At 52.3% G+C, this 20,660-nt stretch overlaps 2 protein-coding genes across 10 annotated transcripts in view; both read left to right on the top strand.

Annotated features, from left to right (window-relative positions):
- GDPD5 (glycerophosphodiester phosphodiesterase domain containing 5) overlaps positions 1 to 4,827 on the top strand; it is an 87,835-nt gene extending 83,008 nt beyond the window's left edge. For all 3 annotated transcript variants that reach the window (XM_081539686.1, XM_081539685.1, XM_081539687.1), the window contains 2 exons: positions 367 to 479; positions 3,231 to 4,827. In XM_081539686.1, coding sequence (XP_081395812.1) covers positions 367 to 479; positions 3,231 to 3,379 — 262 coding nt within the window. In that variant the 3' untranslated portion in view covers positions 3,380 to 4,827. The remainder of the gene's footprint in view (positions 1 to 366; positions 480 to 3,230) is intronic.
- A 3,704-nt stretch (positions 4,828 to 8,531) lies between these two features.
- Positions 8,532 to 19,162, top strand: KLHL35 (kelch like family member 35). Of its 7 annotated transcripts, none has more exons than XM_081539676.1 (8): positions 8,532 to 9,466; positions 9,731 to 10,612; positions 11,605 to 11,789; positions 12,474 to 12,592; positions 13,249 to 13,437; positions 14,672 to 14,860; positions 15,804 to 15,988; positions 16,105 to 16,495. In XM_081539676.1, exons 2-8 carry the CDS (start codon positions 9,732 to 9,734, stop codon positions 16,319 to 16,321), a joined length of 1,965 nt encoding a protein of 654 aa, XP_081395802.1. In that variant the 5' UTR covers positions 8,532 to 9,466; position 9,731; the 3' UTR covers positions 16,322 to 16,495. The 7 variants fall into 7 exon arrangements, with proteins under 7 accessions (XP_081395802.1, XP_081395805.1, XP_081395807.1 ...); XM_081539679.1 differs by lacking the exon at positions 16,105 to 16,495 and adding exons at positions 18,474 to 18,601; positions 18,762 to 19,162 and having other exon boundaries at positions 9,339 to 10,612; XM_081539681.1 differs by lacking the exon at positions 16,105 to 16,495 and adding exons at positions 18,474 to 18,601; positions 18,744 to 19,162 and having other exon boundaries at positions 9,339 to 10,612.
- The last annotated feature ends 1,498 nt before the right edge of the window (positions 19,163 to 20,660 follow it).

The raw sequence follows: 20,660 nt of genomic DNA, 5'->3' as shown, positions 1-20,660 counted from the left end.
GTACCCCAGGGCAGGTCATTCCTGTTAAGCCTGCACCCCCAAATTTGTCCTATCCAAAGAGAGCCAGGTGTATAACTGGGGGCACCTGAGACATAACTAACCAACCCCTAAGCATCCTCCTGAGCAAGGGGAGCAGATGTAGGGTTCTGGAGGTAAGAGGGCTGGAGAGCAGTGGCTGAGAGTCAGTGGACTCTGATCGGGCCCCAGCTCTGCCCTTCTCTGGGCTTCAGATTCCCCATCCGTACAGTCAGACAAGATTCCTGGTGGTCTCTTGGGCCAGTTCCAGAGAATCTATGGAAGTGGGCATGATCCCTGCTCCAAGGAAGGGTGGGGAAGGACCTGATGCCCACGGGGCCGTCTCTGCAGGTGGCGCCTGGGTGGCATCCGGAGCTACAACCCCGAGCAGATCATGCTGAGTGCCGCAGTGTGCCGGACCAGCCGGGACGTCAGCATCATGAAGGAGAAGCTCATCTTCTCAGGTGTGCAACTCCGCAGACAGGTTGAGACAGGCTCTGGGCTCTGTTCTCTGCACCCCACAGGTGTACAGGGGTGTGTGTACACATATTTCACATGCAGCATGTACAGATAGGCACATGGCACAGACATGCATATACCCACCTGGCTTCATGTCACAGTGGTACGGAAGCACACATACACCTACACACACACAAACACACACCCCTCCACCTGCAGCCATCAGCTCCAGGTCCTATGGCTCAGTGTCAGCCCCAGGGTGGTGGGCTAGAGTGACCCACAGAGGTTGGGGGAAGAGTCTGCTTTGAAGGTCCATCCTGCCACATGCCTGGTTCATACAGGATCCCACAAATGTTGATTTCCCCCCCTGCTTGCTGCCTGCTGACATTCCCAGACTGAAGGAGGAAGCAGCTGTACAAACAAATACATGGAGAATACATGGGGATGCAGAGCCAGAGTGGGGTGCAAGGAGGAAAGGGATTCGTTCAGCACTCCCTGGGGCAGTGAGGAAGGTTTCAGGCCTGCTTTGTGAGGAGTGATGTAGTTGAAATGGAAAGGAATGGTAGGAGGTGCCTGGGTGACGGGTTTGAGGTGAGGGCTGGGCAAGCAGAGGGAAGGAAGGGCACTCCAGGCAGGAACAGCGTGTGTTCAGAGGCAGCGAGGAAGGACTACTTGCTGGGCACCAAGAACTCAAGGTCATCCCGCCGCGGCTTGAAGGGAGGGCCTCTGGCTGATTCACCCCAAGGCGGCACTGGGGAGGCACTTGGGCCTGAGTGTATGGTCAGGAGCTTGGGCTTTGTTCTGGAAGCAGAGGAGGGTCACAGATAGGTTTGCCTTTGTTACAGAAGGGCTGTAACAAAGTACCACGAACTGGGTGGCTTAAAAACAGAGATGTATCATCTCACAGTTCAGAATGCTGAGTCCACGATCAAGGTGTCAACAGGGCTGTGAGGGAAAGATCTGGTCCTGGCCTCTCCCCTTGCCTCGCAGGTGCATCTGTGTTTGAAGCTCTCTTCTTTGCAAGGACACCAGTCCACTCTAATGACCTCATCTTAACTAATTACATCTGCTGTGACCTTATTTCCAAAGAAGGTCACATTCGGAGTGTAGGAATATAGGAATTTGAGGGGAACGCAATTCAATCTCTTTTTTGGGGCGGGGGGGCACACCACATAGCTTATGGGATCTTAGTTCCCTGACCAGGGATTGAACCTATGCCCCCCCTGCAGTGGAAGCATGGAGTCCTAACCACTGGACTGCCAGGGAAGTCCCCACAATTCAATCCCTAACAAGTGTGGAGGGTGGTGGGTTAGAACGGGAAGCTGAAGGCAAGGAAACCAATAATTCATATGGGAATCGTGGGCATGGAAATGGGAGAGGAGAGATTCAAGAGGTATTTAGAAGCCAGATGGCCCTGGATTCAAACTCCAGCTTATCCCCCTAGCTGTGTGAACAAGAATATATTACCTAACCTCCCTCAGCATCAGACGTCTCATCTGTAAAATGGGCTGGGTCCCCCTCACAGAGCACTTGTGAGGGTTAGTGCCATGCCTGGCCCAGAGGGGTGCTTGGTAAATGCTACTTGAATGAACCAGGACCCAGAGCTGGTTTTAGGGGGAGCTGGCTCCAACAACTGTGTGAACATCCATTCATTCATTCACTCCTTTATTTATCCTTCTTTCAAGGCATGGCAGGTACTACTCAAGGTGCTTAGGATATACAGATTTTTTCTTTGGGGTACCTGATTCCTCCTACCCTCACTCAAAAACCCTCCTCCTGGGAGCCTTCCCTGAGCACCAAAGCTGGGTTGGAGGGCCTACCCCAGTGTCCCACAGCTCTCTGGCAACACTGAGGAGCTCCTGGAAAAAGGAGCCAGAACAGGGCATCTGGGATCCTCAGGCTCCTGTGCTGTACCTGACTCAGAGAAGCCAGAAGGGGTGGATAGAATGAATGGAAGGCAGGAGGCCGGCACTTAGGCCCGTCAGATTCTGCACCCCAACCCTCACCTCTCCTGCAGTGCCAAAGGCCATTCATTTAGCACCTTCTGGGTGCTGGCCCTGAGGAATCAACCACAGGTCTTACCCTCTGCCCATTCCTGGTTGAGAAGGCCTCTCTAGGGACCGTCAGCCCCACCCAGGCACCTGGAGTCCCCTTGGGCAGGCTTAGCTCCCCTCAGCAGACCTTTTCTGAGGCTCTGCTGTGTGTCCAGCACTGCACCAGGCACTGGGAACACTGATGCCCAGACCTCATCCCTGTCCTTGAAGTGCTCCAGCTGAAGGGGGCCACAGATGGTGACAGTACAGGGGGTGCAGCAGGGAGCAGAGTGGCCATGAGGAGGCCCCATCCCAGCCTGGAGGCAATAACAGAAATGAGAAGAATTTAGCCAGATTTTAAGAAAAGGAGGTGATATTGGGAGGTCGTGCCCAGGAGACAGGCCAATATGTGCAAAGCCCCAAGGAGAGTAAACACACACGGGTGCCACGCTCAGGAGGGTGCAGATAGTTTTCTGTGGCTTGAGGGTGGAATTCCAGGGGAGAGGAGACTGAGGCGCAACCAGAGTGTTTGCAGAGACTGAGAAGGGCCTTGAATGCCAAACTCACACACCAATACCACACCTGAAACCTGAGGTTGCATCAGTCTCCAAGTGCCTGCTCAGGAGTTGCTTCAGGCCACGCCTTCCCACCGCGTCTGCCAGCCCTCCTTATTTGCCCCCTCTCCTCCCTGCACTCACATCTTGCCTCCCTGTGGCCCAACAGAGATCAGCGACGGCATGGAGGTCTCCGATGAGCTCTCTGTATGTTCGGACAACAGTTATGACACGTATGCCAACAGCTCCACCGCCCCAGTGGCCCCTCGAGGGAGCGGCAGCCATGCCAAGACCCTCACAGACCGGAGTGGGCATTAGCTGAAGACCCGTCTGTCCAGCTGTACCTCGTGTGGAGACCAGAGAAGCCCACAGAGCTGGCAGAAGCATGCTCGGGGCGCTAACTCCACAGCCTCCTCATTGGCTCCGGTCCCTTGTCAGCCATGGCTTCTCTTGGAGGGGCTCCCCTCTAGCCTCTCAGATGCCCCTGTAGGCCTGGGGCTCCTTTTTCTGGGAAGTTTGGGGCCCAAGGCCCGGGGCCCAGGGCCTGGTCCACTCCCTGAGGCCCTCCTTTGCATCCTTACGTGGAAGCTTTGAGGGGTCACTGGGCTGCGTGTGTCCACATGTGTCTGTTCTCCTGTCCATGCTGTGAGGAAACTGCCTTCTCGGTGATTCTCCTGCCTCAAGGGGCTGGGCTGGGCCTCTGCCCCAGCATCTCTACTCTTCCATCAGTCTCAAAGCACAAGGAAGCTCGGCCCAGGAGGAATGCCTGCTCCAGCGGCGGGGACACTTGTCCTCCCCAACCAGCCTCCCGCTGATGCTGGCCATGTCCCCCAGGAGCTGCTGGAGATGGCAAGAGCAGGCTCAGGGCTGCTGGATCCACACCCAGGAGATCCAGAGACTGACATGACCTCAGGTTCCCACATCAGTGGCCAAGAGCAGGGGCCACCTGGGAAAAGTGTTCAGGCATGGTTGATGGTGGCTGTATGGCCAAGGAGGGCTGCAGCGGAGGGAGCCTGAGCGGCCTTGGCCAGGATGATTAAAGCTGCCATCTTGACACGTCTCATCTCTGAATTATCGGTGGGACGGTGGGGACAGAGCCTGCAGGGTTTGGGATTCAGGTCCCATGACTGAGGAAGAACCATTCTCGGAAGTGAATGGGAGAGTGGCAGAGTGGTGGGCCCCTTCCCCGCCTCACATGGCACTAGGGTTTCCTTAAGAGTCCTGGGCTCGGGGGCCAGTGTCCCCATCCTGTGGTGAGGGAGACAGTCTTGGAGAAGTAAAGTGACCATCCATGGCCACATAGCTTAGTACAGCAGAGCCAGAACCCCACCCTGGCTGTGGACCTTCCATAACCAGCTGGGAATGGTAAGGCAGATGGGGCGGACTCCTGGGCCCACTGTAGGACTGGGCAGTGGGCATGAAGGGTTTCTGAGCTCCTGGCCTATGCAGGAACAGGCCCTTAGTCAGGAGATGCCTCGCCCCGATGGCAGAGGTTTGGATTTGACTGAAGAGGCCCACTCCCATTCCTGGCACGGGGAGGGGGGGGGGGCACCTGGACTGAAAGCCAAAATACAGCCCCTGGGACCACAGACATCCTTGTCTTTCAGTCCTTGGACCCCTGCTCTCTGCCCTCCCTGGGAAGATGTCTGTAACTCCCATATTTGTCCTAAGAGTCTGCATGGTCTTGGGTGTGTCCTAAGGGGGAAGGGGGAGGCTAAACCCCAGTTCCAGCCTGCATTAAATAAACATGGTGCTTTGTGGGAACCAAGAGGTGTGTCTCTTCTCCAAATGGGGGCCTTCTGAACAGAATTCTTGGGGTCTGGAGGCTTCATTCAGAGAAAGAAATCCCTCCCAACGCTGGAAACCAGACTGGGCACCCACACTAACCTCTAGGACTGTCCCTCTGGAAACTGTCGGGGGACTCTCCCTCCTATCCCCTTTTCAAACATCTGCCAAGTGCTCCCTTCCTGGGGCAGAAGTCAGCTCCAGCTTTCCTTGGGCATGAGGAAGTATGAGTGAAATCTGGACTGTCTGGGTCAGCAGTGGGGCACACTGCCCTACCCAAATGCCCCAATAACCTCTTCTCCAGTGTCTGGCAGGCCTGCCCAGGAAAGTGGAATCAGTCTTTCATGCCAGCCCCTCCCTGTGCAGTCAGTGCCCCGAGGTCCACTGGGCAGCATGTTCCAGGCTCCTGGCCACACTTGGGCAACTTGAGTCAACCTAGAGCCTTCAGGAGCAGGAGAAGGGCCTGGGAGTGCTGAGATGGCATCCCACTCTCACCAGGACCCTACACTGGACCCCTGCACCCCCCAAAACAGAGGCAGTCTGGCTGCCTCCCCTCGCCCCAAACAGCAGGAAGATGGAGGCTGTCCCCCCGCTAGGCAGATGGCTGAGCCCTTCTCCACCCTCAGCTGAGCCCGCAGCCTGTGCTCAACCCCAGCTCTTGTCCCTTGACCTGGGGGGTTACTGAGAAGCCCACCTTCCCAGTGCCCTCCTCGTAACCTCCCCCTGTCAATGGAGGACTGCCTGACTGCCCTTCACAGGGAAACAGGAGACAGGGCCCCTCCCTTCCAGCCATCTCCACAGACCCACTCCTCTCTTGCTACCTTGCACCTTACTGGGTGAGGCCTGTCTGGGCTGAGCCTACCTTCCCCCTCTCCAGGGCTCCCTCTGGACCCTCTGTCCCCAGTATAATGGTGCCCGAATCTCTCACATCCTTTAACATAGAGCAACACATACAATCCTTTCTTAGGGGGAAGCAGGATACACCATTCCCTGGAGCAGAGTCCCTGGAACAGACTCCCCCAGGCCTCAGGACACATGCTTGGCCATTGACCCCTCCCATTACAATTCCTTCCACTAACTCAGCCGGCCTGAGCCTTGCTGGGGTGGGTTCCAACAGGATCCCAGGTTCACCCACTCCACTCCACATGGCACATGGCTTTCACAAACCTCTCTTGATTTCACAGCACCCCGGTAAGACAAAGCAGGAACCACAACTAGACTACCTATCCTGCTGAAATGAAGAGCCAAGGCTAAGTGTTGGGCAATAATCTGCCTGGAGCTGCACGCAGAATCCCAGCAGAGCCAGGGCCAGGTCCCAGGTGTCCTGGGCCATCCAGGTTCTTGTCAAGGCAACCTCCCCCGAGTCTGCTGCCCTGTTCCATGAAGGCAAAGCCCCCTCACCTGCCCCAAAAATGCCAGGCCCAATGGCCCTTCATAGAGGCAGCAAATGATCAGTCACCAACCCATGGCGCCACCTCTCTCTGGCTCCAGGACGCCAGGTCAGCCCAAAGTTGCCCTGTTCTCTCCCCCATACCCACCACGCCTGCCTCACTGTACTCCAAGGGCGGGTACACTGTTGAGTGAAAGCCATCTCAGCTCATACCATACCACAGACCCAGGGACCACACACACAGTGCACAAGACACAGCCCCCTGTTGTATGCAGACAGACCCCTGTCACAGAGATGAACAATCACATAGAGATGCAGATAAAGACAGGGACATGCAATACGTATAACCAGAGACACAAAGTCCCACAATGACATGTCTGCTGTAAAGCAGGAACACAGACACTGCACAGAGTCACAGAGGCAGGAGGGAAACCTAGACCTCTAAGCTGTGCAGTTACATTCTTAGTAACATCTGCCCCAATGCCACATGGTCACCACGTCCCCATGCACTCCCACACGCACATACAGGTACCCTGGAACACCTGCATGCACACACACACCCTCACATCCATGTATCACTCAAGGGCACAACCAGCGCCAGATCACCCCCAATCTGGGCACGTGGATCCCAGAGTTGCACAGTCATTCCTACACCTACTCCCGGCTCCTCCCTTCTCCCCCTCCCAGGGCTGGTCCAAGAGCAGAACAAAAGCCCAGTGTCCCCTCCTCCCCTTCCCCCTTAACTCTCCCCTCCCCACCCATCCCCCCGACCAGCGTCCATCCCCTTTGTCCTCCTGCAGCTGAGCCTGAGCAGGAGTCCAGGCAGAGTGGCAGAGACATTGCACCCAGGCTGCCAGGGGTGCAGGCGGCAGGACAAACAGGAGTGGTCTGTACAGGAGCAGCAGCCGCAGAGCGCCTGGGAGAGGTCATCACCAGGTAAGTGCCAGGTACAACTGGGGATTTAGGTGGCAGCGCTGCCCTGGCTGTGTGGTGTCTACAAGTCTGAGTGTGTGTGTGTAGGTGTGGGTGTGAGTGTGAAAAAGAGGGTGACATGTCAACTTCTAGGGGCTGGGTACCTCAGTCTGTGTCAGGACCCTCAGTTTGAGGTGCCTAGACTCCTAGGTGGGATGAGAGAAAACTGAATCAAGCCCTGCCCAGGGAATTCTACCTTTCATGTTCCAATGGGGTGTTCTTCAGCCCCCAGACAGGAAATCCCTAGGGTGGAAACTCAGTCTGAAGTGTCAGTGTGTTCTAAGTGCCCAGTGCCGTAAACAGTAGGCGAATGAATGAAAAAAACACTGCTGCACTTCCCCCAAAGGGACGCCCTCCCTCTCTCCTTGTGCCAGGACAGTCCCTGCAGAGAAAAGTCTCTCCTGACGCTGATGAAATCTGCCTTCTTGGATCTCAGCTCAGAGTGTGGCTGCCTTCTCAGCCAGTGGAGAACAGAATGAGGGCAGCATGCTCCCATGACCCCTCCCAACTCCTTCCAGTGGTCCTGGGCTGCTCCTTGCGACATGCCCCCACTTTGGCAAGTGTGGCTGAGCCACTGGGCATGCCGAGTCTAGAGCCAGGCGGGGTCAGGGCTCAGCCCTCTACTTGGGCAAAGTCGTTAACTTCCTGGGCCCCTGTCCACCATGGAGCTCATTTTCTTTGATGCTAAGACAGGAGATCACTACCAAGGATGGCCCAGGCATAAACAGTGAAAGCCAGACTGACTACTAAGCAAGATCTGACCCCCAGGGCAAAGCAGGCTCAGAGGAGGCACAGCAGCTGGGATCAGGAGAATGGAGGGAGAGGCAAGGAGCAGAGAGCGGAAGTCTGCTCCCCTAGAGTAAGTGGCAAATAAGGGAGTGAGACCCCTGTCCCCGGAGATATGTAAGCAGAGGATGCATGTTCATAATGGCCAAATCATAACCAATTCAGTACAGCCCTTCAGGCTATAGAATGCTTTCACAGACACCCCTCCTTTGATCCTCCCAGCAACCTCTGAAGGGCAGGTTCCATCTATGTGACTGTTTCCTCATGACAAACTTAAAAAAGAAAAGGAGGAGTCTAAAGAAACTTCAGATTTTTGAGGATCAAGTGAATTATATACATAAAAAGCAACTAACATATGTGATGGGCTCCCTTCCTCCTGGGTAAAAGCATGTAAGGAAACATTTGTTAAATTGGTACTATATACCTAGCACTTCTCATACATTCCATTTAACAGTCACCAGGTCACAACCACTGCACAAGGGAGGCATTATGACCCTGTTTCAGATGAGGAAACTAAAGGGGAGGTGTTGCATAGGTCACACAGCCAGTGAGTCAGTGGCAGAGGCAAGATCAGCACCTGGATTAGTCCTTAGAGCCACTGTTTCCACCACCCCCCACAGGGCTTCCTAGAGAACAGAGAACTTACTAGAAAGGGGGTCAACTTCCCTCTCAGGCTGGGCTCTTACCTCATGCCTTCTTTCCCTCTGGGTCTTTGCACAGGCTGTTCTCTCAGCTGGAGACTTCCTCCCTCCCACTCCCTTTCCTTCTCCTGGCTAATTCTACCTATTCCTCTGTCTCCCCTCCAACTGGGTGCAGTGCTCCTTCTTAGCTCCCCTAATGCTCTGTATTTCCTCATGGGATCCCACCTCAATGGAAGCTCCAGGAAGGCAGGGACTGTCTTGTTCACTGTCTTTCAGAGAAAAGAGCTCTCAATAAACACCAGCTTAATATATTCACTCGACCTTGAACAGGCTACTATGAACACCTACTATGGCCAGATCCTGTACTCTTGGGGGAGGGGCAGATATTAAATAGAATAATCAGGGTGTGGTTAATGGGGAGCACCTACACACATCCCTAGGAGAGCAGATGGGATGAGGAGAGGGGGTTAGTGACTACTTCCCTCAAACATGCTGAATCTCTGTGGGGTCATGAGAATTCCTTGACCAAAGGCTATACAGCTCCTGTCAAGAGGGCTCTCATACAGGTATATTGTATAGTTTCCAATAACCTCCCAGCCCTCTATCTTTAGACCTTGGAGAGGTAAAGTCTCCGGGCTGTTGGTAGCCACGTGGCACTGCTTTATCCCTTGTAGGAGTCCCAAAGCACGGTCTATGCTTTTGTAAATCCTTCCTTTATTAGAGTCTTCTTAAATTACCCCAGTTAAAAGCATGCCATCTGTCTCCTGCTGAGACTGACAGGGAAAAGCTTAGCGAGCTTGAAGCACAGAAAGAGCAATATGGCTGAAGTGGGTAAGTGGGGGAGGAGGTGGTACAACTACCGGTCTAGCCCTTTCGGTAGGCAGGGACTAGCTCTTCGAGGCCATTTGGAATCTCGATGGGTGGATGGAAGGGAGTGCGGTTGCATTAATGAGAGAACCCATGTTGAGATCGTGTGCACCTGCGTGAGTAAACTAGTGAACTAAAGAAGGAATGATGGATGAGGGGCCTCTTGCCCTCTAGCGGGGCCCCAGGCAGGTGGATTTGCCGACGCTTTCTGTGTTCTTTGCCCGGCAGGATGCTGAAGGGCCCGGTGTTGGAGGAGTCGGAGTGGGGCTCCGAGGCGCCATGCGCGGGGTCCTGCCACGCGCAGCGTGTCCTGCAGACCCTGAACACGTACCGGCGGAGCGGCATCCTCACCGACGTGGTGCTGCGAGCCGGTGGCCGCGACTTCCCGTGCCACCGCGCGGCGCTTAGCGCAGGCAGCGCCTACTTCCGCAGCTTGTTCGCGGCCGGGCGGCCAGAGTGTGGCCTGGCCGTGGTGCCCGTGGTGCCCGTGGTGCCCGAGGCGCCAGGCCCGGCCGGGCCAGCGGTGGCAACGGCCCTGGCCGTGGTGCTCGACTACGTGTACTGCGCGGGCGTGCGGTTGGGCGCCGAGGACGAGGCGGCCGCTGTGCTGGCGCTGGCTGAGCGGCTGGGCGTGGCGGGCCTGCGTGAGGCCTGCGCGCGCTTCCTCGAGGGTCGCCTGCGCGTCGCTAACAGCCTGGCGCTGCGCCGCGTGGCCGCCGCCTTCTCCCTCGCCTCTCTGGCTGAGCGCTGCGGCCGCGTGCTGCGCCAGGCGTTCGCCGAAGTGGCGCGCCACGCTGACTTCTTGGAGCTGACGCCTGACGAGGTGGCAGCGCTGCTTGCAGACCCGGCGCTGGGCGTGGCGCACGAGGAGGCCGTGTTCGAGGCGGCCATGCGCTGGGTGCGCCACGACGCGCCGGCCCGCCGCGGCCAGCTGCGGCGCCTGCTGGAGCACGTGCGACTGCCCCTTTTGGCGCCCGCCTACTTCCTGGAGAAGGTGGAGGCCGATGAGTTGCTGCAGGCCTGCAGCGAGTGCCGCCCCCTGCTGCTAGAGGCCCGCGCCTGTTTCATCCTAGGCCGCGAGTCTGGCACACTTCGAGCCCGCCCGCGGAGGTATGCCTCCCGCCCCTTGCCTCCTGCCCTGCGTTACTCCGGCATTCTTCAGCCGCTCCACCATCCTTTAATCCTATCACTTGATCATGCCTCTTGAATGAGATTCAGTCATACATTCAGCAGACATTTCACAGGCTTGATTCTGGGTCCTTGAAAAAGTCTTAGGTACAAACTGTCTCGTGTAGTCTCGGGAGTGATTTGGCGACACCCTTTAACCTCAGGGAGCGCGGTCTGGTAAGGAGTTAAAATAGGCTGGGCCTGGGGGAAAAATGAAAGAGGCATACTCCCACCCCTGGAACACCAGACCAAAGACTTTGGGTGGAGTAGTCAGAATGGTCTGTCGCTCTCACAGGAATAAGGGACAGTCTGTCTTATTCCTGTATCTCCAACAGTAAGGGACTGTATCTCCAACAGTAAGCTCAGGGCCTGGAACAAAAGTACAAGATGTTCAGTATTTGTCAAAGGAATTAGGTAGGAATTGGCTAAAGGGTTTGGAAATTCTGGTGGAGTCAGAAGTCTGAGGGGTCAGTGGGAGGGGAGAATGCTTTGCTAAAAGGGTGTGTACCCTGGTTCAATGGATTTCGTGATTAGGGGATAGGTTTAGGAGATGGTTATAGGAGGAGGGGCACAGCAAAATTACTCCCCGATGGAGGTCAAGAGAATGGGCTTGAATTCTAGCTCTGTTAGCTCTGTTACTTTCAGCTATATAACCTTTGGAAAGCCAAAGTCGATTAAACAAGGTGACTTTTCTAAGTAAGGGTGATGGCTTTGTAAGCATTCTTTTCCTGTAACTTAGAGATCAGCAAAATGGGGTCAGGAGTAATGATCCTCTTCTGCTCAATAGCCAGAGGGGAGGTTGAAAGTGGCAGAGTCCAACATGGGGAGGGTGGGGAGCAGAAGGGCAGCAGGACCATGTAGTGCAGTCTATGAGAGGGTGAAAAGGCTGAAACTTGGGTGTAGCTTAACCAGCATTGGGTTTGTCCCCATGCCAGATTCATGGACCTAGCTGAAATGATCGTGGTCATCGGTGGTTGTGACCGAAGGGGGCTCCTGAAGCTGCCCTTCGCCAACGCCTACCATCCAGACAGCCGGCGCTGGACCCCACTTCCCAGCTTGCCCGGCTATGCTCGCTCAGAGTTTGCAACATGTACTCTCCGCAATGACATCTATGTTTCTGGTGAGGGCGGGGGCCATAAATGGAGTCCCACAGGATTGGCTCATCATTTTGCGCCCTCTGTTTTTCCTCCAACCAGGATATAGCAGATCCTTTTGATAACCTACAGTTATTGATACTGTAGAGGTGGGCTTCCCTCATAGCTCAGTTGGTAAAGAATCTGCCTGCAATGCAGGAGACTTGGGTTCGATTCCTGGGTCGGGAAGATCCCCTGGAGAAGGAAATGGCAGTCCACTCCAGTATTCTTGCCTAGAAAATCCCATGGACAGAGGAGCCTGGTGGGCTACAGTCCATGGGGTCGCAAGAGTTGGACACGACTTAGGGACTAAACCACCACCATCATACTGTAGAGGTACTGCAGAGCCAATCACTGGTGTAACTCCACCCTTTATTCAGCAATGTTTACATCAATTCAGATTAGTATTAATCACTTCTCTTTATCTAGCCTACCATGTGCTGTGCATTATGCTAAGCAGCTTGTATTAGTTAATTCCCAGGACAACACAATTTTATAGGGAGTCAACAATTTCCTTGTTGTCATGGCACAATGGCAAAGATCAATTTGATACCAATGGACTGTGCCCTAGAGATTCAGAGAATAAAACACAGTCCCTGCTCTCCTGGAGTCCCCTGGGGATAGGGGATAGCAAGAGGGCCTGGGGACAACAGCTGCTTCTCTCCCGCTAGGAGGCCACATCAACAGCCGCGATGTGTGGATGTTCAGCTCCCATCTGCACACCTGGATCAAGGTGGCCTCGCTACACAGGGGCAGGTGGAGACACAAGATGGCGGTGGTGCAGGGGCAGGTAGGGACACCTCCCAGCTGCTGCCCTGGGCCCAAGGTAGACATCTGGGGACTTCTTGGGGGAGAGCCCTCTAGGATCCTCTCTTTTTAAGAAGGGATCTAGGGCACCTAAAAGAAAAAGAACTTGCTCCAAGTTGCTTAATAATGGTAATGCTAATAAAAATAGTAATGACAGTACAGTCTGGTAGTCAGGTGGTCAAGGGTGTGGGCTCTGGGGTCAAAGAACCTAGGTTTGAATCTTGACTCTGTCACTTAAGACCAACCAAAAAAAAAAAAAAACCTGCCAATTATCTTTGTAAGTTACACCCCAAATTCAGAAATGCAAATAAAATGGATCAGTTAAGTGAGGTGGTAAAATTTCCTAAAAGAAATTACTAGCTATTTTTATAGTATTTTATAGTAATTTTTATAGCTGTCCATAAGCATTAACTTGGTGCCAGTTATTTTGCAGATCTTATCCACATTCAGTACCCATCGTAGAAACCAGTCCCCATTAATAGAGAAATATCTTCTAAGGGAGGATCGGTAATGGCCGGGGCAGAGGTGGAGCCAGGAGCTGGGATGCTCCCTGGGTGGGGCAGTTTCTCCACAACCAGCCTGCGGCCCTGGGGCGGAGATGCAGACAGCCCTGACTCAAGGCGACCTCCTCATCCACAGCTGTTCGTAGTGGGCGGCTTCGATGGCCTGCGTAGACTGCGCAGCGTGGAACGCTATGATCCTTTCTCCAACACCTGGGCGACCGCAGCCCCGCTCCCCGAGGCAGTAAGCTCAGCTGCTGTGGCCCCCTGCGCCGGCCGGCTCTACGTGATCGGGGGCGCTGGGCAGGATGGCGTCAGCACCAACAAGGTGGGCTAGCAGAGGGCAAGGGAGGCCTGCTGTGTGCCAGGAGCAGAGCTACCTCTTTCATGTCCTTGTCCATTTTCATCAACAGCACTGAGTCATCCTCCCCATATTTCAGGCAAGAAAATAAATTCAGAAAAAGGACTCCAAAGTCACACAGTAGGTCTGGACCTGAATGTTTGGCCTGGTGCCATATGGGTTTCAAAGATTTAAAAAATTAAGTGAGGGCAATGGTAGTTAAAATGCTCTTCCTCCATTCAAAAATATAATACACTTATTATTGCAAATTTAGAGAACAGAAATAGAACCATAATCTCATCAGGTCAGGATAACTACTGCTATTAATATTTGGTACATTGCCTTCTAGGCTTTCTCTGAATTAACTTTTGCTTTTCTGTTTCAGTTTTACGTTCCACTAGTAAAATTTTCTATCCTGCTTTTTCTTCAAAGTATAAGTACTTCTACATGCTTAGAAACTTCACAGCCATCATTTCAATGTCTGTGTAATAGTCTACTGGGTGGATGAATCATAGTCTATCAAATTTTCCATCTATCAAAAAATGTACAAATTTTGTACATTTAGGCTTTTTGTGAACAAAACATTGTGGCAGCTTCCTCCCTGCCCTGAAGGCCTCACAGGAATGTGGCTCTAAGATCTGACTTTCCAAAACTAGGACTCTCACCTTATTTCAATTCCACTCCCAGCACACCTTCTGGTGTGCTTTCTGGGCTGGCTAGGGGAATGCCCTTTAGCACCTTCCTGTGCAGCAGTTTGAACCCTCAGAAACTGTGGAGGGCATAAACACCTGTGAGCCTAGGAGGCCTATGGACAGCTATAGGAATGGGGGTGGCAAGACACCCCAACTGGAACCTTGTCACAACCTCAGCGCACCAAAAGGAGAAAGAGGGTTGACAGTTTATGCAGCCAGGAAGGCATCTCCACAGGGGACCTGCTCTGAGAACCCTCTACAGCACTAATGCAGACAGTACTTCTACCTCCTGGGATGCAGACCTCTTACTGGACCTTGAAAGATGAGAAAGCTTTTGACAACAGGAGTCCAGGGAGAGGGGCTAGAATGTGGAACCAGGCAGAGCACACTTAAGGGGAGGGACCCAAGCTCAGAACTGGTGGACATAGGCAAATGTGCTGAATGAGTGCCCCCAACAGAGAGAAGTGAGAGGTGTGGGCAGCAGGGCAGTTAGGGGGTGAGGCCTCACCACTGCTACTTCTGCCCCTCAGGTGCAGTGCTTTGATTCCAAGGAGGACCGGTGGAGCCTGCGGTCACCAGCACCCTTCTCGCAGCGGTGCCTTGACGCTGTCTCCCTGGAGAACACCATCTATGTGATTGGCGGCCTTATGAGCAAAATCTTCACCTACGACCCTGGCACAGATGTCTGGGGGGAGGCAGCTGTCCTCCCCAGCCCTGTGGTAAGTGGAGGCTCCTGGGTACAGCTCTGGCACTGGTTCCATTTAGAAGCGTAAAGACCCACTTCTAACGATGTGGATCTCAGAGGTAGTGAGTCTTGTGTCTGACTCCATGTTAGGTGGTTTTACATGTTCTCTAGTTTTGTCCTTACAGTGATAATCAGCCTTGGGCTTCAAAGATAAGGAGACTGGTTTTAGAGAGGTTGAGGCCACCAGCAAGGCCATGTGAGGCAGAACCTGGAATCCCAGCCCCGAAGTGCTGTAGCTTTGGATGGGGAGCTTGATCTCAGTACCCTGCAGTCTCTGCTGCTCTGTAGGCCACTACCTGGTAGCTTATTGTGGGAGGAGGAAGGAGGCGGAGAGGGGACTTGCTAAGTTCCCTTGCCTCATTGGTATTAGAGAAGGGAGGTGCTGGGCCCTGGATGCTCCACCTCTGCATTCCTTGCCTCCCCTCATTGTTCTGTTCCCTCTCCAGAGCTCCTGAGAGACTATATAGGGATGTGGATGGATTGGTGGTCCTTGCCAGTTCTGATCTCCAGTAATTCTAGGAGCCTAAGATTTCTGGCTTCTCTGAGATCCAAAGATGGTGGTGGTGGTAATTACTGTTATTGGAGTGCTTACTATATTCCAGGCACTATGTAAAATGCTTTATGTGCTTTATCTCACTAAGTTAAAGGAACGTTATGAAGAAGGTACTGTTATTCTTACTTTGCAGGTGAGGAACCTGAGGCCCAGAGAGGTGAAATGACTTGTGTAAGGTCATTCATTTAGTAAAGGTCAAGCCAGAGCTTGAAGTCAGGTCCATCCAGTTGCTACTTCTCTACCATCCAGACTGTCTGCTCATACTCTGTGGGTCAAGGTTTTGTTGTCTGGCCTAGCCAGCTAGGGACAGAGGGAGCCCCCAGCCGGACCACATAGCTAATTGTCTGTCTGTCTGTCTACCCAGGAGAGCTGTGGCGTGACTGTGTGTGATGGGAAAGTCCACATCCTCGGTGGACGGGATGATCATGGGGAAAGCACCGACAGGGTCTTCACCTTTGACCCCAGCAGTGGGCAGGTGGAGGCCCAGCCGTCCCTGCAGCGCTGCACGAGCTCCCATGGCTGCGTCACCATCGTCCAGAGCCTGGGCAGGTGACTCATACTTGAGGCAGGAGGTGGGAGGGGAGGGAGAACTCAGGCTCACCACTGCTCCCCTTATGGCACCTCCATGTAAACAGCCTCTTAACTTACTGCCCCTTTTCTTGTAGAAATAAAACCTTCTTCAAAGGTCGAGTCTGTGTTCCAGCTCAAGCCTCCTTTGCCTGGAGAAGTAATGCCCAATATCTGCTCCCTGCTATGACTCACTGGAGAAGGAAATGGCAACCCACTCCAGTGTTCTTGCCTGGAGAATCCCAGGGACGGCGGAGCCTGGTGGGCTGCCATCCATGGGGTCGCACAGAGTCGGACATGACTGAAGCGACTTAGCAGCAGCAGCTATGACTCTTTACAAAGCACTTCAGCACTTCATGTTACTTCATTTACCTTCGTAATAACAGTGTGGACATTTTTAAGAATCATGAAATAGTTCATGCAGAAAAAGAAATATATTTTGTACAGTTTAAGAGTTATAATAAAATAAATATCTTTGTTCCCACAACCTAGCTTAAGAAATAGATCATTAAAAATGCCTTTGTAGGTCCCCTTGTCTATTTCCCAATCCATCCCTTCCCACATTCCTCCCAGGAATAGTCACTATTCTTGTATTTCAAATTGTGCTGTGCTAAGTAACTTCTGTCGTGTCTGACCCTTTGTGACCCTGTGGACTGTAGCCCACCAGGCTCCTCTGTCCATGGGATTCTCCAGACAAGAATACTGGAGTGGGTTGCCTTAGCCTCCTCCAGGGGATCTTCCAGACCTAGGGATCGAACCTGCATCTCTTAAGTCTCTTGCATAAGAGATATGGGTTCTTTACCATTAGAGCCAACTGGGAAGCCCATATTTCAGATTATCAGCAGTTAAAAAAAAAACCAAACTTTTAGTCAGCTAATTACTAATATCTGTAAGATAAGAAGAGTCTCCCAAGGCCACGTACTTAGTAGAAGGCAGAATATATAGCCCACAGATTTCATGAAGGTTCAGAATCTAAGAGGCACTTCTGGTCAGGATGGTTCTCCCTTTCTAAACCATCCTCTCCAATTTAACCACCTAGCCCTGGTGGCTCAGATGGTAAATAATCTGCCTGCAATTCAGGAGACCCGGGGTTCGATCCCTGGGTTGGGATGATTCCCTGATAAAGGAAATGGCAACCCATTCCAGTATTCTTGCCTGAAGAATTCCATGGACAAAGGAGCCTGGCAGGCTACAATCCATGGGGTCGCAAAGGGTCAGACATGACTGAGCAACTAACACTTTTACTTTCAGTGATAGATAAAATTAAAAATCAGACAACTAAAAAGAGACATAGGCTTATAAGTAAGCAAACACGTCTGAGGACCAGAAACAGAACTATAAAACATTAAGGCAGAAGCTCAAGCTTTTGGATTCAGACTCGAGGATAAAGGTGTTAAAAACAGATTCCAAACCCAGGCTCACTGCTATAAGCCTGGGCCAAGGCGGGGTTCCTCCACTCATGAAAGAAGCTGAAACAAAACAAAGACAGTTGTAGAACCCTGAGCAGACTTGGGGTCAAGGCTCACAGCAAACTGGAAGCCCAGGGTAGTGGGCACCAGTGCCACAGGCCTCTGAGACACCAATGAGTCCAGCTCTGCATCTGGACATGCCACAGTCCCAGCATAAACAGGGGGCACAAGCTCTTGATGCCATTATAAACAGCTGGGTTGGCTGGGGCTCTGGGGCAGCAACATAAAACTGCTGGGTCGGGAGGGGGTGAGCCCAGTGGAGGAGAAAGAGGGAACAAAGGATGGACGCCACAGATTCTGAGGCAAGGCCCCGCAGAGCTGGCAGGCCCCATCTGGGGCTCCCCTTATTTGCACTCAGATTGCCTTTTGAAGAGCTATCATCTGCTCCTCCATCCCCTTCAGTACAGGGCAGCCCCGTGCTGTTCTCCATCTTCCAAAGCCCCAGGGCCCTGTCTGCATGCTCTCTCCAGCTGGGGCTGGCCCATCACACCCAGCACAAAGGCCTGGGTCCCAGCTGAGCTCCTACCCTCCGATTATCCCAGATTAGGGACCCTGTGACCATCTGGACACGCTGATAATGGCAGAGAGGGAGGGCAGTGGGATAGAGGCCTGGCTTCAGAGCCTGCCTGCTCCCACCCAATGGAAAACACCAGGACAAGGCAAAGAAGGTGCTGCATTGCCTACTCAGGTGAAAGCCAGAGTGGAAAATGTAGGAGCAAATCCAGGGCAAGCTTTCCCCAGAGATGTGGGCATCTTCCCCAGGCTAAACATTTCTGTGTAGCCAGGCAGACTGCCCAGTCTCCCCCATGATAGCCATTCGTGTCCCAGTGCTTGCTCATGCCAAGTGCCAATGCCCTTTCCTGCTGTCCAAGGAGGGTGTCAGGCCTGGGCAGACCTGACACCCTCTACCCCAGAGCTGACCACTCCCTCTCTGTACCCTTAACATTAGCCCTCCTATCACCTAACATTTGGCCTCTGGTCTCTTGTAACACTTGTAGGATGCCTCTTGAGGCAGGAAAGAGGTCAGTTTCACATCGCTGTGTCCTCCGGTGCCTGGAACAAAAGCCTGCCACTGAATACCTTAAAACCAAGGTTTCCTGGATTTCTAGCTCATAATACCTGTGAGGTAGGTACTATCATGCTCCTCTCTTCTCCCTCCCACGCTTACAATTGAGGAAACAAGACTGAGTTGGGACTTGCTTACTTAGGTCATGGGGCTGGGGAGTGGTGGCAGAGCCAGGATTCCAGTTTGGGTCTGCTGTCTCCAGTCTGCTTTATCCATGCAGCCTCTGCTAATCTGAGAAGATGGTGTGGGATGCAGACTTCAGGAGATCCACCATTCCCACCATGGGAAATTCCAGCCTGATAGGGTATTGTCCCTGATCTTCTGGACTTGGAACTTGAGGGGAGGCATAGTGCTTATCCCTGGAGAGGCTCACAGGAACACAAGCAAAAGGTGACAGCCACAGCCATGTGTCCTAATGTCCTAGAACGACTGGTTAGACCATATATACAGGGTCCCCCTGGCTCCTGGTCCACTGCTCTCTGGGCCCCCAGAATGCCTGCCGAACATGAATTGTTACCATTCAGTAAGCTGCATGACCGTAATTCTTAGTGGGCTTCAAAGAACTAGGAAAACTTCATTTACTTCATACACAACAGAATAAAACTTGGTATTACACAATCACTATATGGACTCATTGGATTCTTTTTTATTGATGGTTGCACTGGGTCTTTGTTGCTGCACTCAGCTTTTAGTTGCAGTGCATTGCAGTGGTTTCTCTTGTTGTGGAGCATAGGCTCCAGGCATGTGGGCTTCAGTGGTCGTGGTGCATGTGGAATTTTCTGGACGAGGGATCAAACCCATGTCCCCTAATTGGCAGGTGGATTCTTACCCATTATACTACCAGGGAAGTCTTAGAGTCTTTTTTAGGTCTAAAATGTATCTGTGCTGTGTCTTTACCCACCCATTAGTATAGGAAAAAAACATAGTATACCTAGTTTCCCATCTGCTGTATCAGGAATCCCTGGAGGGCTTGAAATGTATCCGCTGCAGATAAGGGGTGTGCATGTGGAGGTGCTATTGTATTTAGTTGTTAAAGAAGAAATAAAGATTTCATAAAATGTAAAAATCTTGTTTCTGAAGGAGAAAATAGAAAAAATTATCTTCTGAGATAGACATCCTCTGTCATGCCGTTCTCCTCCATCATGCCCTTCTCCTCCTGCCTTCAATCTTCCCCAGCGTCAGGTGGCCAAAGTATTGGAACTTTAGCATCAGTCCTTCCAATGAATATTCAGGACTGATTTGCTTTAGGATTGACTGCTTTGATTTCCTTGCAGTCCAAGGGACTCTCAAAAGTCTTTTCCGACACCTCGGCTTAGCTCAAACACTACAACTTTCAGCAATCACCTCTTGACCCTTTACAGAAAACTTTCTTCAGCTTGAGAAAGGACTCACTCCTGGAAATGTGCCACCCCAGAATACGGAGAATGTTTTGGTATTCAGGCTCTAGTTCCTAGCCACAAGATGAAACATACATACACAAGCCCATTCCATGGAACATAGTAAACGGTGATTAACACAATAGCTATTCCAGTGGTTGGAGAATTCTAGAGGGAAGTACTTCTACCACTGAGACATGGTCTCAATTCCACTAACACTGACAAAAACAACTAAGATATTACTGTCTAGCCAGTAGAAACATCCAATGCTCTTATTAAAAAGGGGACAATATAGATGTATGTTCTCAACATAATTCACTACCTTTAGTCTTATAGGATTTTAATGCCAGCCTGTCCCTCATTAGTTTCACCTGAATACAGGAAGACAATCCAATTTCTTATAAATACATATCAGTAGAAAACTCTTTAAATCATCAGACTGAATGGTAGTTAATTTAAGTACCCTTTATACTTTACTACAGGATAATGGTTAAGAGAACAAGGACATAGGGATGTAGACTCTGATCACAGATCTATAATGCTTAGGTGAACATACTTTTGAACATTCTTCAGCATTCGCTTTCCCTTAACCGCGAATTTCAGGTTGAGGCAATCAAGGTGCTGTCCTAATAATCAGCTTTCACCATCACCAACAGATCTACTCCTCCACAAGGAGAGGGTTACTTTGACTACTTCTGCTTGGGTTCTCTCATTCTGCTCCTCTTCTCACACTGAAACCAACA

Source organism: Giraffa tippelskirchi, chromosome 11 (assembly GCF_054371585.1).
Source record: "Giraffa tippelskirchi isolate mGirTip1 chromosome 11, T2T-mGirTip1v1.2.pri, whole genome shotgun sequence".
In the NCBI taxonomy this organism is placed as follows: domain Eukaryota; kingdom Metazoa; phylum Chordata; class Mammalia; order Artiodactyla; family Giraffidae; genus Giraffa; species Giraffa tippelskirchi.
Note: the sequence above shows the minus strand (reverse complement) of the source record. Positions and strands in the feature narration are given on the sequence as shown.